This window comes from Pogonomyrmex barbatus, unplaced genomic scaffold, assembly GCF_055798465.1.
Source record: "Pogonomyrmex barbatus isolate J1 unplaced genomic scaffold, ASM5579846v1 scaffold6, whole genome shotgun sequence".
In the NCBI taxonomy this organism is placed as follows: Eukaryota; Metazoa; Arthropoda; class Insecta; order Hymenoptera; family Formicidae; genus Pogonomyrmex; species Pogonomyrmex barbatus.
This window is the reverse complement of record NW_028297160.1, coordinates 5,667,785-5,686,400: the sequence shown is the minus strand read 5'-3', so window position 1 is coordinate 5,686,400 and position 18,616 is coordinate 5,667,785. Positions and strand designations below refer to the sequence as shown.

The following is an 18,616-nucleotide window of genomic DNA, read 5'->3' as shown; positions in this document are numbered from 1 at the left end:
CATTCCGCATGGATGATCCCTTTTCAATTAATTTCCGTAAATGATGTGAGGTAGAATGATAAAGAAAATCGCGCGCGATCGGCGCGACACGCGGAAGTACACAAGCACTAAAAACAGCCTCCAGTGTGAACCGGCAAAAAGAGTTTGCATTTTTTATTCATAAAATAACTAAATAAATTTTTAATATAATACAATACTTGCACGCACATACGCAATATAGTTACATCTTTACGCTAATGTTTCCTAATCACTACGTAGCTGTACATTACAAATCGTTGGGATCCGATCATACATTTTGGGATCTCCCCACTTTCAAATCCGATATTCTCATATGTTTGCCCTTCGCTTTTATCCTCTCGAAATATACGCTTCCGGGAAATCTTTGTCTCATTATCGCAACCTATTCCGCTAAAAGGCCCCGGAAATAGTTCCATCCGTAAAGCTTTACGTGTAATTTTCCAAAATGTTGTATAAAACTCTGTTAAAATACTTTATGTCGCGTCTAAAGAGAAATATATCGATTGGTTCGCAAGAAGATACTTCCGAAAGGCGCAAACATCTTAAAAGGGCAAAGCAACCCTTCGCACGCACCCTTTATTAACAATAAAAAGATACGACGACGTGCAATAAACAATTGCCAGTTTGATTCGCTCATGTACATAAGCGTGTTATTATTTAATCGCAAAAGACTTTTTTTTAGATTGATATTAAATAATAATAATTCCTAAAATCGCGCATGTCGAGAATACAATTTTAATTAACGATTAATGTAAAAAAGGTTACTTGGATTTAAAAGAAAAATAAAAATTAAGTAAAATTTACGAATAACATATGAAATGAAAAAAAGATGAATGGAGCCGGAAGTAAAATCAATAAGCGAAAGTAATTAACGAGTGCATCTTTTATTGAAAATCGGTTTACCCTCCAGTTCCATCCTTCCGTTTATAAGTTGTAAGGGGAAACGAATCGCATTTCGAGGACTCCAAACCAAACGGTTGACTGAAAAATCGAACCGTTTTGATTGTGCTGCCGTTTGATTAATGGAAAAACGCCATGATTTATCGCAAGTCGTCGTATTAGTTATCGTCAGTGCCTCGATAAAACACATACACATTTCGTGATGCAACAGGTACTACGCTTCTACATCAACCCTCTTTCCCCCTTTGCTCATAATCGCTGGCAAGGTAACTAATGGTTTAAATCGTTTAATTGTCTACACCGTGCGTCTCTACGACTACTACTCTTCAGTTCACTGTCGTTTATCGCAAGGCAACGCTTCGCTGATATGTACCGTTTTGTTTCGAGATTGAATTAATTAATCCGAATTCGTCATCGTAGACAAAATCCTAAGGAACTTGGTTCTTTCTCCGCCCTTCTTACCCGTTCGTTCGCGACTCTTCTTTCGCGATTCGCGAATGTAGCTTCTCCACGAAGTTTATTGTCGGCTGTGATTAACGTCGTTAACGAGGCGCCTCCGCGGCCGCGTGACATCTCGTCGGTCGACCCGCGAGATTGTTGCTCGCACGGCAAATTTTGATTTCTCGTCTACATTGCAAACCGGGCTGTTTTAGCTGACGCACCTCTCTTTGGAATACTTTGCTTGCGTCGGGTTTTGCTTGGTCGTATCTTTAAGAGCGATTCGTCTGGACAAATATGCATAGAGCGCTCATATATGTATATAAACCAATCCAATCCTAGAACCAGAATCGCCATTTCCGATCTTTGCAAAGAAGAAATTCCTCCGTCACGTCCTCTTGCCTTGTCTTATCGTCTAATAATTACACGCGCTTTGCAATCACTCCCCATTATCGCAAATTACCGAGCATCTACGCGCTTCGTATCTCGCTTCATTCGCATCACCAGTACGTATCATCATCCCAACAAACGACTAGATCACGATGGTTGGACCTCAACCAGATCCTTAAATGCTAAGGGAGCTTAACGAACTAAGCTATTCTCAATGAACGATATATTATTTCTTCTTGTTTTTCATCAAATATCAACCGCGCCACAATCGAACTGCAGACGCGGACAGGCGAACTTCCTCGCTCTTGATTAATAGTCTCGGTCGATTCGCTTTATTGTACCTATGTCTTAATTCTTGCCATCGTAGCGCTTTCTTCCTCTTCTTTGTATCACTCACACGTTTTTTTTTTTTTTCATTTATCTGGATGTATTAATTAATTAACGAATTTCATGGTATTTCATCAATAGTTGCATTCTTTCACAGAGAATCCCATTAGATTTAACATTCCGTTTTAAATACTGATGTACAGGGTATCTCAAGAAATAGAATATACTCTAGAGTCCAAAGGAATTTGCCTATCCATATGATTTACATTTTTTATTCTAAATATATAAATCATATTTTATAATAAAATAAATGATAAAGTCTTAATTGCATTTACGTTTTATTTTTGGATAAAAAAGGCATTTTAAAATAAATATCCTCACTATTTTACATCTTGGAGAAACGTGAAAATATTTACATAGCATTGAAAAATTGCAGAAATATTTTTTCGAAAAATTACAATATTGCAAATCTTAAGCAATGCTGTTGCTTTGTTTAAATCTTGCAATTGCATATCTCCTGTCATGTTTCCGCAATATCGCACTGCTATTTGCTGCATTAATGCAATTAAAAAATTTTATGTCACGTACAAATATGAATAGGCAAATACTTATTAACGTCTCTGTATTAGTAACTGAATTGCGCGTTCTCAAGAAAAATTCCGTTTTTTTTTCACTTATAATCGCACACGTTTCGTTTCTTATTAAATACATTTAATTCTAAATAAAATCTTTTGAAAATAATACAAAATAATATTTTATTTGTCCACACAAAATAAAATGCTAGCTGGAAACAGCTATGATATCGTAAAAATACGCAAAATTTCTCTCGGAATATCGTTTCTATAATTAAATTCCTTTGAACGTGCAACTGTGTCATCTATCACATTTTCCGCCTTAAAGATTAATCAAATTGTTTTTCATCTTGATCGTTTTCATTACGCACATGACTTAACAAAAAATACCTTATATTAAAAACAGAATGACTTGAGATGAGATTTCTACCGTAAATGTAACTCCATTAGTTCACAGATTAGAATCTCAATATTTTTATCTTTGTGACACCCTGTACATATTGAGTCGACAGTTATTCTCTCCATATAAAAAATAATTCTTCTATTAAAAATTGCCTGATTTCCAGAAAGTCAATTGAAAGGCAAGTACAGGTTCTATTGCTCGAGCTGAAAATGTTCACTTCGAAGATTAAAGAATATGATTTTCATAAATTTCAATTTATTTATTTTTTTGTAAATTTGAAAATTTAAAAATTTAAAAATAATGTCACGAGATTATTACTGATTGATTTATGTATGTTAATTTTTATATTAATGTATATTCAAATTACAAAATGCATTTAATTTGTTAATTAAATCATTTCAATACTTGTGAATTCCAAATAATTAAAGTTATTCGTCAATCTTTGAATCTACACGAACAGAATCTGTAATGAACTGTCCTCAGTTCCTTTTCATATTGCAAGCTGCCTATAGTCAATCGTTGGAACAGTCACTTCCGCCGATTTCATATCTTCCTTCGTCGCTATTCTCTTGCATAAACAAATCGGAAATGACAAAATAGTCAATCGTTTAACAAGGAGCTCATAGACAAGCATCCTGCATGTTTCACTTGCCTTTCTATTGACTCATCAGACGTACTATGGAACACTGTGTGTCGTAAGTACAAGTTATGTTTACTGTTCACGCGAACGTCATTCAAAAATAAATAATCGTGACGCGCCGCTGCTCGTTATTATCGAAGTTGGAAACAAGCGTGCTCAAGATCTTCTCGCGTGAAATATGCTCCCTGACCGCATATATGTATATATTTTACGTCTCTCAAAATAGAGAATCCCCTTGAAATTTCCTCTTTTTCTTGAATTTACGTATGAAGAAGGTATATCGCATCCATAATAAACAATTTACCTTTGCGTGTAGATCATACGGATTAATTTCTGTACGTGGTACTAACGAAGAATAATAATTTAATCATTCATACAAACAAATCATCTTTCGTGAGAATATGACATGCCTTCTTCATACATTTGTATTCCTTCGAGTCCCTTAATAAGTCGATTTGTCAGTTCGGCAGTTTGACTTCACCATTTTCGATTGAATGGTCGTCTCGAAGGCACGGAATCCGGGGAAAAAAAACGTACTAATTCTAAAGAAGAAAAAAAAAAAAAAAAAGAACTTAAAAGCCAATAATTTCTAGGCTAAGAGGTCTGAAGTGAAAAACACGACAAATTAGATGTCGTGAGCCGTGAGAAAACCGAATATTCCATAGATCCGCATTCTGGGATTTCAAGAGAGGATGCCGAGAGAGCATCATCGTTCGTCTTTGTAGAATTCTCCTACGGTTGAATCTGTGTGATATCCTTAAACGGTCGGCGATCCAATCCCGCGAATTGCGTTCATTCGTCATCCGGTCGCGAGGAATACGCAGGAGGGATGTCGTCGTTCGCTCTCGATGATCTCTCGGGATATGTTTTGCGCCATCGCGACGCACCGACGCCGTCGCCGACGATCCGGTATTCTAGATAGAGACCGAAGCGAAGAAGAAGATACGAGAGAGAGGCCCGGTCTCAGACGCTGCAGCCGGAGGTAACGACCTCCTCGCTATTCGGTTGGTGACTCCACCTGCACTGGTGACAACTACCCGTTGTCGTCGTCGTCGTCGTCGTCGTCGTCGTCGTCGTCGTCGCCGCCGCCGTCGTCATTGACGTTGTCGTCATCGTTGATGTTGTCGTCGCCGTCGTGGATTCCTCCGGTGTGGAGTTGGCGACGTCACCGGACGCCTTCAGGCCCTGCTCAAGCTCCAGCAGCTGACCCATGAAGTTCAGGTTCGGGCTGATAATCGGACGCGCGTTCTTCACTAGCCTGTACGCCTCCCCCATCGACAGGCCTTTATGCCGCATTATATAAGCGATCGCGATCGTCGCACTGCGCGACACTCCAGCTTGACAGTGCACCAGCACGCTGCTTCCGGCCTTTCGCGCTTCCTCTGCAACATCAAGAAGCAAATTGCGAGATGATAAATGCGCGCCTCATTTCTTTGTCATGGTAATGATGACAAATTATCATTTCAACGGAAAAAAAAATAATTAATTCTCTATCACAAGGGCAATAAAATGCCGAAATTATTTTTAATAATTATTGCCCTAATTATTTTTTTTTATTTATCAAATTTTTCATTTCCTTTTTAAATTCTTAGAAAGGATGCGCGGTAAAACAACGTTTTGCAATCAGTTTAGTTTTTATGTGTAGTAAAATTTGATAATATTTCTAAATTAAAGTCTCGTTATGCTTTATTCGAAAATCATATTAATGATTAAAAACGCACATTCAATGCCGATCTGAGATTCTTGCGTTGTCGAAAGAATACGTTTGTTATTATGTTGTATGTGTGTAGAACGGAATCGTTGGGATCTGAAAGGATTTCAAGAGGATTCACAGGGTCGCTTTGTGCGACGCAACTTGTGCTTTTGAAAAATATGAACGGATCGTGCTCGTAAACGCTGAAACGAAACAGTCGTGAAACCCGAACGGCCGACTTGGTTATGCAATATATGGGGGACGCTATCGTATCGCCAGCGTGAGTCACTGCATCGCCCGGATCCTATGCAGACTATGCAGAAATTATATTTCGCACCGCGAGAGAATTCGACTACGTACGACAAGTTGATCGCCTCTGTCGAAAGATAGCTTTAATCGTGCACTTAAGAATCTTAAAACTTTCAAGTCGATCACAATAAAAAAAAGAAAAAAAGGATGTCTGGTAAGTTTCTTACTGAGAAGACACGTAAGAAGAAATTGAAATTATCTAAAAAATAAAAAAAAGGTAATTATCATTATTATTATTATTATTATTAATTTAAATGTGTGTTTATTATTATTAAGATCTACCATATTTCTAGACATTTTTCAATTAATTATGATGAAAAAAGAAAAAGAATATTGTTTACGTTATCAGACATATGGCGTGAAGAAATTGCAAGTCTGAATAAAAAAGGAAAGATAGTTGCTCGACGAATTTACAATTAAGCGAATCACGACGCGTGAGGGAATGAGTTTCTCAAAAGTAAACCTTAAGATCGGATACCAACGGTAAGAGGGTGCGGTGTCGGTTTATTCAACCGGCATTCCACCAGTTGCACGCTCGAGGGGAGGTCCGCTTCCCGCCGTCCCATCCCTCTCTTGTCCCTTTTCGAACCCTTATAATCGGCCACGCACGACTGCCACCCTGCTTTCCTTCTACAGTTAATTCTCTCCTTCCCTCTCTCTTTCTTTTTTTCTCTCTCTCTCTTCTTCTTGCAGATGCGTAGCTCATGCATAAAACAGCGCGTAAACGCAAGAGGGAAGGAATCGACGTCAAGGATGGAGGAGACAGAACGCAGGGTCAAAGGGAGAGGGAGGTCTCTTACGTTTCACGGATGCATGAGCGCATGACTCATGTCTTCATGAATGGAAGGTTCTTCTGGTCTCCTGGTGTTCGAGCGCTCTGGTTCAATGGTCCACCGGAAACGGCTGGTTACACCCTGTTTCCGTCCATGGTAGCCCGCTGCTACTTGCCGCGAAATAACGGAATGAACGGCAACGGGGCGACCGGAAGAAGAACGGCAGGAAGCGTGCCGCCGACGTAATCGTGGAAATTACGTTCAACCGACGTGACGATCATCACATGGATTTACGATGTCAGGGCGCAAAGATTGGCGCAATGAGTTATTTTACGCTGTTATAAAATTTTGCCTTCAAAAGAAGGGGAGGTAGTTCCGAACAATCAACTTTAGACATCTTTAGACAATTTTTTCCACTCAATTTTTCAACCGAGTTTTGGACTAGAAAACTATTACTTTTCAAGTGAAAATATATATTATACATTATTCAGGGGAGTCTATTCAAACGTTGAGAAAAATATCTCTGAAAATTTCCGGGTATCTTTGTTCCAAATTCCAAGTCAAGTTAAAGAATCCTTAACGCAACATTAAACGCAACATTAAAATAAGTTTATTTTATCAAGAGTAAAAAAAAAATTTTCTGAGAATTCCAGATTTTCCAGAAAGGATAAACATTCTGTAAACATCGCATCTGCGGTATGGAAAGTCGTACGACAATCTCTGACTTCTTCTCTATCTTCCTTGAGAAAGGAATGCGAAATGATAAATCTCATCGTACTCACCGATAAAATCGAATGCTTCCTCGAAGTACTGCTTGAGGTTCTGATGGCCAGAGTCCGAAGCAGGTATCTGCCTGTACGTGATACCCCTTTCTTCGTGGTAGCCGGGCAGCTGGGAGGTGACGTTCAGCACCCGGGTGGCGCCGAGGGCGCGTAGTAGCTGCAGATCGGCGGCGTCCCTGCCGTTACCGAGATAAAGGAAGGGCAGGACGCGGGACGCCGGGTGGCTGTCGATGTCGGCCGGCTGCGGGGTCGGCGGGCCGGAGATGCTCAGCACCGGACAGCCTGGCCCAGGACTCGTGCAGCCGCTCACCGTCGTCATCGATGGATCGGCGACCGCGGCAGCTGCGGCTCCGTTCGGCAGAAGCGTGTCCTCGCATAGCTTTCGGTGCCGCTTGTGAAATTCCCGATGACCACCTGAAACGTTAAGCGACTAATTAGCGGAGAAGGCTACGCGTCACGTATAATTCTGAGATATCAATGTAATAATTCGTGATAGGCACGAGAAGAGGCGAAATGTCAGATGGTATCTCTTAATTTTTTTTTTTTTTTAATTATTGGATGACTCGGAACTGGTTTTGTCGGAGGGCAATTCCATTCCTAAATTATATGCGAGAATTAAAAATCAAACGAAGTCAGACGTACTCGCTTTCGAATGTACATGTGGAACATACACAATACTTGCCGTCGATAAACAATGAGTACATGGTCGGTCACGATTCTATATCTGTTAGATATACTGGGAGAAACGTCATCGTCGAGCCAATTTATTGATTAGCTTGGATATACACGTTCCGTATAATTCGAAATAATTATAACTCGATGATCTGTCTATTTGCAGATTCTTTATAGATATCATAGAATTATCATTTATCATTTTCGAATTTTTACAAGTATAGATACTTTTTTTTGTAAAGAATATCAGAGGACATAATTTCACATCGATTTTACTCCACGTTATCAATTTGACACTATCTCGTATTGACATTCTACTTTAATTATTCATTTGTGTGTTTGAAAAGGTGCGATCATTTCAAATTCTATATATAAATCGAGACAAATTCTTAATGAATGATCAATCCAATAAATATATTTGTTGAATATTGTATTAAATTGTATCTTATTTGTGTTTAGGAGATCATAAAAATCTTAAAAGATATAAAGCATTGAAAAAATAAAAGAAAATATATATTCAGAGAATCATCATACTGATGATTCTCTACATTTTAGATTCTCTAACATTGAAATCTAACATTTTAGGAGTTTGGAATTCTAAAAATGTAAAGTACCCAACGAAACTAAAAGGATACAAGAAGTGATCGAAACCTCCAAAAAACTTGAAAACATGAAGATCTAGAATTTAATCAAACAGCCAAAGTATTCGAGCATAATTTAAAGCCTCGAAGGGATATCGATGGACAGATTAGAAAAGCCATAAATTTCCTATAAGAAAGCTCTAAAAGTGGATATCTCGCAAATAACTCTATGATTGTGAACAAACATATAAATAAAATGTCTGTCACAGTTGTTGCGTATTCAATTAATAAGTACAAATACTTGATGGAATGCTATTATATACAAATGCTTGATGGAATTCAAACAGTCTAGCTTACTAGTCCTTTCTCGAGATACGAAGAGAATCCGAAGGTTGTCTCGAAATATTTGGGGAAGAGGGAAGCATTCAATTTGTATTTTTTTTTTTTTTCAAGTATCCATGCGTACATCTATATCGCTAGAAAATTAAAGCTCTACTAAGCTTCCGTGGATCCGTAAATGCCGATTGTACTTGAGTCTCGCAGATTCGAGATAAAATCTCGGAGAGTGATGCCACCGTTTGCAGAGTCGTCCGGATTCGCAACCGCGATATGGATGAAGGGTGGGATGACGCGACCGCACGGAAAAAATGGGCAGAAAGGAAGAGAAACGTCGGGACCGAGAATAAACGGCGGCGGATAAAAATAAAGAAACGCCGCGAACGCGAAAAGGAGAGAGAAGGCGAGGAAGAAATGTGGGCTAAAAGTGTCTTCCTCTCCTGACCTGCGGCTGCTAAGGCCTGGCCTGGCTCAACGATGACTCACTCGTTAGTCCCTCCCCCTCCCCCCTCGCCACCTCCCCGTCCAGCCCCACCCCGTCGGTTGGCTCTCGCGAAGCGGCCACCAACCCCAAACTGTCGTCGCCAATCATTATTCCAACGTTGGCAGAGCTCCTTCCCGATTTCAAATCGAGCTCGCGATAGTGCATGACTAATATACCACTAATGCAAAATCGTCTGTGTGTATGTTTTGAAATAATTTGCCGAAAGTTCCCGAAATTAGAAACAGCACCGATCGTTGCTTCAACACTGGCAGGAGTCCTCCCATTTCGTGATTTCTAATTGGGACCATCGCGAGGTGCGCGTTATATCAATAATGACACGTTTCTCTTGGAAAATAATGATCTAAAACGCCACTTCCACCGATGTAACTTCTATATATTCTGCGGCTTCCATTGATCCAGTTTCCATATATCTAGCTTTCACTGATCTATTTTTCATGCTATAATGCTATTCATTGTTAATCTTGCATTCTTTATAATTTCTTTCTACGATAAATTGCAGATTTCTCCGTAAACGAAATCCGTCATAACTAGATTTTGCTACATAAATAAATTCGGAAGATTGATATGAAATTCTTAGGCAATAAGATATTGAATGTTAAAAATTCCAAATCTGCATTCTTTTATCAAATCTTTGATCGTTTCAAATATATTATTAAGAATAATAGGTGATATATTTTCAAAAAAATGATAGTAAAACGACAAATTTATCGTTGTGGAAACGAAGAATCGTAGACTTAAGGATGAAGTTAAAATTTAAAGATTCAAACGTTCATCGCGAGAGCGCATAATCGTTATGGAAAAGCCGAATGTGGGTTACTTGATTTAGGTCGGTACAGTGATCGAGACGGTGGTGCGATTTACGGGGAGATCGCGCAACGGTCGTCGCACCCGGTGAAAATCCTGTTACTTAAACACCGCTCAAACATCGTTTCTTTCTTAAGCAAGAATTTGAAACAGCGTATACGCGGAAACGCGAATGTTTACGGCTATGGAATCCAAGTTTTTGCTGATACCGAGAATTTTCGCGATTACATTGTCGGTATTGTATAAAAAAAAAGAAGGACGTCGAATAAAACCGCGGCCCAAGAAATCTCATAGAAAGCAAGAGTTGATCAGATACGAACTTGTACGAAATACATATTATTAAAAGTTTATTGTGCAATTTGCATTTAACATAATTAAAAAAAGACGGTTAATTCAATGTTGATCATTGAGCAATGAAAAATTAAAAAATTTATTCATTAAAATTTTTTATAAATTTTAATAGAATTTATTGAAAGTCTTTATACATTTTAGTAGAATTTTAATTTGAGATTTATAAAAATAATATTCTATTATTGCATTTTCATGAGAAAAATGTTCAATTTTACATGGTTTAAAAGCCATCATTGAAATAATTATAGAATATAACATGTGCTAGAACAATGCTAGAATATAACAAGTAATGAAACGGAATAATTAATGATTTTTTTACAATCATATACAATAATAAATTACAATAAGAAATAAATTTATATAACATTCTGCGATAATAAAAGTTGAGACAAAATTAGTTAAACAATATAAACAATATATATATAAAGAGTATAAATAATTTTTTAAAAATTTCTTGTATTTAAATACAATGATTATATTTTTAACTTTCTTTTTTCGTAGTTTTGATTATATAATTTAAGTTAATAAATTTGTTTTCATTTTTAATAATTTATAATTAAACTTTTATGCCAAATTATGTCAAATTTTTCCCCAAAAAATTCGTATTTTAAGTTTGTCAAAAAATAATAATAATGTTTAAGAAGATTTAAAAATAGTTATCCATAAAGATACATAAAATATTATGAATAACAGCCTTTATGAATAAGCCAAATATTTTGTGAATATTTTTGAAGATAAAGTAAGAGCTATAATTATTTAAAAAATTAATAAATGCAGAAAATTTCAAGATTAAAAATCTGTTCATCAATCAAAAGAAAGATCTCAAGAATTATTAAATTGGAATTTTATCATTAAAACATTCAAGATTTTAATGTAAATTTTACCATAAACATTATACGAGAAATGTAATATTTTCATTGCTATATACCTTATATTTCTAAGATATTTTATAAAATATCTTGCTAACTCAAGGCGAGACAATTTGATATCAGAAAGACTCAGACAAAATAATACATTCTTACATTCTTCTGGGCCAGCTATGACATCATCAAAATGATGATTCAGAAATACCTAGCCGAAATTGTAATCATTTATATATATTTTATTTATAATAACAATTAAGAAAATAAACGAAATTAATAAAGAACATGATATAATAAAGTAAAAAAATCATCTTCTACTAAACATTAATCCTAAAAATTATTTATCATTGACGCGCTTTATTTTCATGTTTTTATTTACAAGTCTCCGAGGGGACTTCCCTGCCGATGATATCATGCGTCTACAGAATATTTCTCTATACTTCATAAATATTAAATATTTCTGTGCGCATGTATATATTCCAAAAAAGATATCTATTAAAATATAACAAAAGGAATCGATCTGGCTTACCCCAAGAATCAAGATTTTGGAATGGTAGTCGGAGTACAAGGCAAGGCGCGTCCTTCCTGATCATGTTTAAAATTAATCCCAGCCACGCGTTCTCACCGCATCATTTGACACAGAATTCAATGAAACCGATAATATTCCTCAGCTCGAGATTTATGCGCACGCAAATTCTCCTTTTCCTTTTTTTTTTTTCTTATTTTTTTGGCGCTCTGCCTCGTACCCTCGAGCGCAGAACACTGATCATAACAATACCACGATTGGCGGGAGACTGCGGGCTGAACGGCACGAGAGAGTTTACATGAGGCCCCGGCCGTGGATGACTCATCGCGCGGCACGTCGATTGGCCAGCCGTCGCCGTAGCCGTCGCTGACGTTCGTGAATCGTGGCCGAGCGTTGCCGAGCGTACGCGACGCGACGGCGAGCGTGTACGATTCTTTACGCATGCCGTGCCGCGCCACGACGATGCGGCCAGTTGATTCTTTCATGCATTGATATACCGGGTGGCACGTCGAATACCGTGCCATAAGATTCGTCATGACTACACAGAAAAAAATTAATTTTAAATCTATTATATTCTCATCTATATGAGCAAAAATATCGTAATCTTTTTATAAGAATTTAGTCTTGATTTGATTAAATATTTATACCGATACAAGTGTATGTATTTTTATATTTAAGCAAAAATATCAGATTTTCATAGAAGATTTTTAGTCTTGAATTGAGCAAAAGTAATACTTATATTGATACAAATTTAATCAAATTAAAACTAAAATTTTTAAAAAGATTATCATATTTTTGAATGAGAATATTTATTTTAATTTAAAATTAATTTTATTTTCTTCTATGCATGAAGATTAAGATTTGATCGGTTAGGAAAAGGCGAATATTTGTTTTAATTAGTTATATGTAATGCGTTTAGCAAAAAAAGCTTGTAACTGTTCAAAGATCTTTTAATATGTTTGGTTTTGGCACTTAGTTCTTCACTATTTCTAAATGTAAATCAATCTTCAATATGTCTCGATCTTCAATATGTCTGATGCAGATTAAAGCCTGTGTTAAATCATAAAGAGATTAAGAATTGCAAATTGAAAATTAGAACTCAAACAATCAGATAATTTTAATTTTAATCCGTTTTATTCTGATTGGTCGAACTCTAATATTCAATTTACAATTCTCAATCTTCAATTGATCTGAAATAGATTATCAGACTAGTCGCACACAACAAAACATAAGCAATAAGACTTCAGTAGTAAGCCAATCAAATGAAAAATTATCAAAAAATTTTAAATTCTTTGCTGTGGTTAGCGAATTTGCCAGTTTTCCATGTGTTACTACTCTAAGCATATGCGTCCTGTTTTAAAGGTTTTTCACACGTGTTTGTTCTTTTAACATCTCAATTGAATTTTTGAACAAAAACATAGTTTTTTTCGTCGGGCAAAGAAAGTTTTATTAATTATTTTTACTTCGCTTAGATTTAAAAAATTTCTGCGATTTTAATTTTTTTGTATTCATTTTTATAAATCTTTCACATTGTGATTTAAATAGTAAAATTGCGATGCGCAATACTCATCATCAAATCCTCATTGTCTAGATCCGGATGATCGGATCCGTTCGGATTAAGCTTGCGGATTCAAGCTCTAGGAACGAATGATCTAAAGGTCTAAACATCGAAAGATCTACGCATGGAAATTCCTTCGACCAATGACTAACCGCTTAGAGTGAAACGTTTATTATGCTTCCAACGAAACGTCATTCTGTTCTTCTTTTTTCTCTTTCATGATTTCAAGGTCTTCCGCGATGCTAGATCAGTGCGATCAAGGATCCTCAGGATCGCGTCATTGCGTCTACGTCGAGTGACGTCGTGCAGCTCCAGAGCGGAATTCGTAAACCTTTCCGGCATGCACATTTCATGCAAGTGACACACGGTATATATTTAGATTCTTCAATTTGGGACCTCTCAGAAAGTTTGAAAGTCTTGACATTCTAATCTAGTTACACATTCGATTTTTATCTTTCCCAAAAGTAAAGAAAATTGAGAAAGTTGTTTTATAAATTTAATTTACGCTGTTTAAAGAAGTTGTCAAATTTCTTAATTTTTTTTTACAAATTTCTGTGAAAGTTTCATGGATTCTTTTTCGAGACCTTGACATCTTAGAATTTAACTGAATTCTTTAAATTTTTCCATCCTTTTAAATTGTCAAGTTCATGCTTAAATTCTTAAATGCCTAGAGTAGTTTAATGAGAACCGGAAAATGTACAATAACCATGTGATTCTATTATACTGAGAAGCTTCATCCGTTTCTATTTTCCTTTTCCTTGTAAGTATATATTTACCATGAATAATTTGGATCATGGTACAGCATATTTTTCTAAAAATATAACGCCTTGAATTTACAAATTATCGAGATTAAATCTGATTTTCTATTCATCGAAAATTTTTTTATCTTTAAAATTTAAATATAACTGTTGCTATTTCATTGAATACAAAATTTTGCTATAAATTTAACATTTAATTAAATGTTAATCAATATTTAAAAAATTTTAGCATTTAAAACTTAAATATATAAGAATCAACGTCTCATAGTCCTAAAAGATTTCTAACTTAAAAAGTTTTTTAAATCTTGAGCAGTTAAATTTCAATCTTAAATCCATAATTCCATGATGATATTATTTATTTTCAATTAAACAGTAGATATATAATAACAATTATAGCACTTTGGACAGTCTTTTTAGCGAATGATCAATTGTGGACTTTGTAAATTATTTTGGATGAGAGAAAGTGCAATGACAAAATTAACAAATCCGACACTCGCCAACTTGTGCATTTATTTTCACGACTATGCACTTAAAATATAGTAAACGCAAAGCGAGTGCCAATTCATTATACACCACGAGTGACGTACAATTCCCCAAAGATAAGATCTGCGTAATATCTACGCAGATACATGAGCAGAGAAAGAGAGCGAGATGGGGGGGGGGGGGAGAGAGAGAGAGAGAGAGAGAGAGAGAGAGAGAGAGAGAGAGAGAGGAAGATTACGATATAACATGAATCACTGCTATTTAATAAAAATTTTGTTTACAGTACCGTGTACAACATGACGAGAACGTACGTCTAGAATCGTCTAGATTACGGATACGTCGATTCTTCAGTTTCCAGCTATCAGTTTTATCGAGCGACGCATTTTTCCATTGCAAATTATTATGCAATCGTATCGCTCGAAGGTTCAAATTAACGCCTAAGAGAAGGCCGAATATTTCTATTACAAATTGGAGGAGATTCAGAAATGATCTAAGAGGGGGTCGAATTTCTTTCATCCCTCCCTGCGCGAATTCCCATCAATGTCGTTCAACGTATCACGATTAAAGTTGTGTGAGTCAATATTTAATATCGATGCGACGTAATGCGTGAGACACGTCAAATCGGAAGTGTATGTACATACGCAGCAACAATGCACGTCACGCAAGCGTGCAACAAACGTAAAGTAATAATTCGCGAGTGTCACATGTCGCACCCGCAAGGACGCGCTAAGAAGACGTTCAGCACGCTAATGCGATCGTAACGCGATGTTTTTTGCGGCGCGGAGAAGCGAGGCACGTGTTCCTCTATTTACGATTAACACTGCAAAAAGAGAGAGAGAGAGAGAGAGAGAGAGAGAGAGAGAGAGAGAGAGAGGGAGGGAGGGTCAAGAGCGTCTCCTCTCTCGCGGGAGATTGCGAGAGAACGCGAATTTTCGAGTCAGTTCTTTCCTGCTCGCATCCCTCCCGCGCTCCCCCCGCCGGCCGGTCGTTCTCAATCGCACGTCATTCGATGACCAATGGAAGGACGCGTGTCGAACATATGCTCGTAAATGTCGTTGATATCGACGCTCGATGCGGTTGAGTGTGACTCACTGTCGGAGCACTACGCACGACCCTGAGTTACGGATTGCCGTATCGTCCCCGTGTTCGATCAACGCAGTCACTAACTATCTTTCAAACGCCATCGAGCCCTCCACCCTTCGCTTCGATGACGTCGCCGGATTCTGCATGAAGCGCGCTATTGTTAAGGTTTTCGTTTCCTCTCCTTGGTAACCACGAGTTATGTGCGAAAAGCAGAATATAATTCCCTCTCTTTCTCTCTTTCTCTGCAGGAATTTTAACATTGCACGGGATGAAAAATCATTGGGTAAAAATCGTCGTTTCGAAATGACCTTCTATTCCCTGACATTGAATAAAAGAAATCAATCAAGAAACAGTAGGCTTTGTTAAAATTGTTTGCAGTAAGTTCAGCCTAACAAACTTTTATCTATTTCTTGACTGTTTTGGTTTTGTTCTGAGAAGAAAACAAAACCAAAATAATGTAAAGGAATAGATAAATAAAAGGAAGCGTGTTTAAAACATCCTTCTTATCTTATTTAAAAGATCCATGATATAAACATTTAGTTAAGAAAAATAAAATAAAAATAATTAAAATTTTCAAAAATTTTAATTTATTCAATAGAAAAGAATCTAAATATATACAGTAGGAAATTCTATAATTTTTTTAGCATATTTAAATCTTAATTAAAATTTTAAAGTTGTTACATCTTAATTTTTTGAGTTTTTTAAAATATTATTTTAAATTCTACATTTTTTAGATTTTAATTTCCCCTGGAAAATAAAAAAATTCTGATCCTTTGAGTCTCCAAAATTCTACTCTTATTCTTGTCAATTTCTTACTCTCTTCTGAAATTCTTAGATTTAAAAAATTCTCAATTTTCAACGATGATTGATTTCAAAGTAGGATATTGTGCATATTTTTCTATAATAAAGTAAATCTCGCAATTGAATGCAACGTATTTTTCCGTGAATTTCCAGTATGACGCAAGTGATATTGTCATTGGCATCGGACTAAGACCTACCGATGATTACTATGACTAAGCGTACGTGTTTGCAATTAGTCGTTCCGAATTCGGGAAGTACTATGCTTTCAAGAACTTTAACCGCTGTAAAAAGGTTGACGTCATCTAATCGACAAATGTAGGCGTTACGACAATAAAACCGATATATACTTTCATTTACAGCGTACAATATTGCCATTAATACTTAATCGACACTTCGCTATCTCGTCCTTTTATAGATCCAATTGATTATACGGATAAAGAAAGAGATCAGATAATTCGCAAGTAGTCATGATCGTAACAAAGTCCAATGTTAGCACAAAAATTAAATTATTATTATTATTATTATCATAAAATATAATTAATATTAATATAATTATTGTCATAAAATTATTATTATTATTAAAACTGGAGCAATAATTTTCCACGATTTTCCGCCTGATTAATGATTCCGCACGGAACAAGCGTAAAATTATGGCGCTTCGAGGAAGGAGCAGGAGGAGGGTGAGTCTAGGGATGAAACTCCGGACTTGGCGGAGATGATGTTCAAGGATCACGCGCGCGGATTCGGCCGCGGGCCTTATTTTGAGCTGACCGACGTGCGCGGGGAGCGTTACACGCTGTCTCCGCTCCCGCCACGAATAACCCGCGGAATCATGCCGACTGACTGACTCATCTGTGTGAAACGTAGTAGGAAACCATAGCACGACACGACTCGCTTGCTCGCTCGCTCGCTCGCTCGCTCGCTCGTTCGTCCAGTCTCAAGGAAATTCCGACGAGTTCGAAGGACGTACGGTCGCTCGTTTTGTCTTGTCCGCGTGCCCGCGCTGATTCATCTCGCGCTAATAACCCCACGCGACCCTCATTTCTTTTTTTTTTTTTTGCTTCTCTCTCTATCTTTCTCCTTCTGTAACCTCCCCTCGTTTCCCCTCCGTCCTTCTCTCGCATCTGATATTTTCAGAGGGAATCCGAGTCAATGACCGGATGTCTGAATGTGTTGCTCGCGATGGCCGATTAACACTTCGAGCCCGGGCTCGATGGTCATAATGTCGTGGTGTAAGGTACAGGTCTGCAAATTACTGTAGCGTTTTGCTATGTTTAACCTCTCACTGAAGTTCGACGGAAGACAAAGAGCTCGAGTTAAATGCGCGTCTTGCAAAACACTGCTTTATGCGACTTATAACTTTACGAAACTCTCGATGACGTCTGATCTGTCTCATTATGTTAAATCAAAAATACTTTCAGTTTCTTCGAATTGTGTAAGTTTATGGATTCTTAAAGCCTATAATATGTAAGAAAAACGTAAGCAATGGAACTTAAGCCATAAGCAAACAGATTACTCATGATCAAGAAGTGGTCTCAAGAAGTTAGATAGAAGAAAAATGATTGGCCAATTCGTTCATTGTGTATTGATTATGACAATTTCTAGATCAGAATAAATTAACTTTATCTTAATTTAATTTACTTTTATATTCTTTTTAGTTTTAAGAATTAGAAAAAGATAATAAATTAAATAAAGAATATAACTAATAAATTTTGATAAAAATAGACATTAAAATTTTTCGTGTCCTATCATTATCATTCTCCGATTCATTCATTAATTACGTTTATTGTTTAAAAAATTTCCATTTTTACTATTTATATTTTTTTTACGTGCTGTAATTTCAAGTTTTTCGACTTCAGATACTTGCTTTTTTGTTCTTAGATCTTAAAAAAAAAAAAAGAAACATAACGATGTATGATATTTATAAATGTATTTGAATGAATATAACAAATTTCATTTTATAAATTATTGTTGAATATTTAAATTCTTGCCTCCTCTTGTTCTTCGGAGAATCTCAGTTTTTTAAATTGAATAATTTTTTTAAGAAAAA

At 36.5% G+C, this 18,616-nt stretch overlaps 1 protein-coding gene and 1 long non-coding RNA gene across 4 annotated transcripts in view; one reads left to right on the top strand and one right to left on the bottom strand.

Annotated features, from left to right (window-relative positions):
• Positions 1 to 121: 121 nt before the first annotated feature.
• The window catches only part of LOC105424205 (dual specificity protein phosphatase 10), a 36,315-nt gene continuing 17,820 nt past the window's right edge, over positions 122 to 18,616 (bottom strand). For 2 of the 3 annotated variants that reach the window (XM_011634323.3, XM_011634325.3), the window contains 2 exons: positions 7,246 to 7,659; positions 122 to 5,070 (listed from right to left, as the gene is read on the bottom strand). In XM_011634323.3, coding sequence (XP_011632625.2) covers positions 4,652 to 5,070; positions 7,246 to 7,659 — 833 coding nt within the window. In that variant the 3' untranslated portion in view covers positions 122 to 4,651. Of the gene's footprint in view, positions 5,071 to 6,490; positions 6,631 to 7,245; positions 7,660 to 18,616 lie in introns of all 3 variants that reach the window. The other variant, XM_089082394.1, reaches the window with a different exon arrangement.
• On the top strand, positions 5,026 to 6,491 carry LOC148935118 (uncharacterized). The gene is made up of 3 exons (XR_016140613.1): positions 5,026 to 5,129; positions 5,479 to 5,907; positions 5,984 to 6,491. It is a non-coding gene; the product is annotated as an uncharacterized LOC148935118 (long non-coding RNA).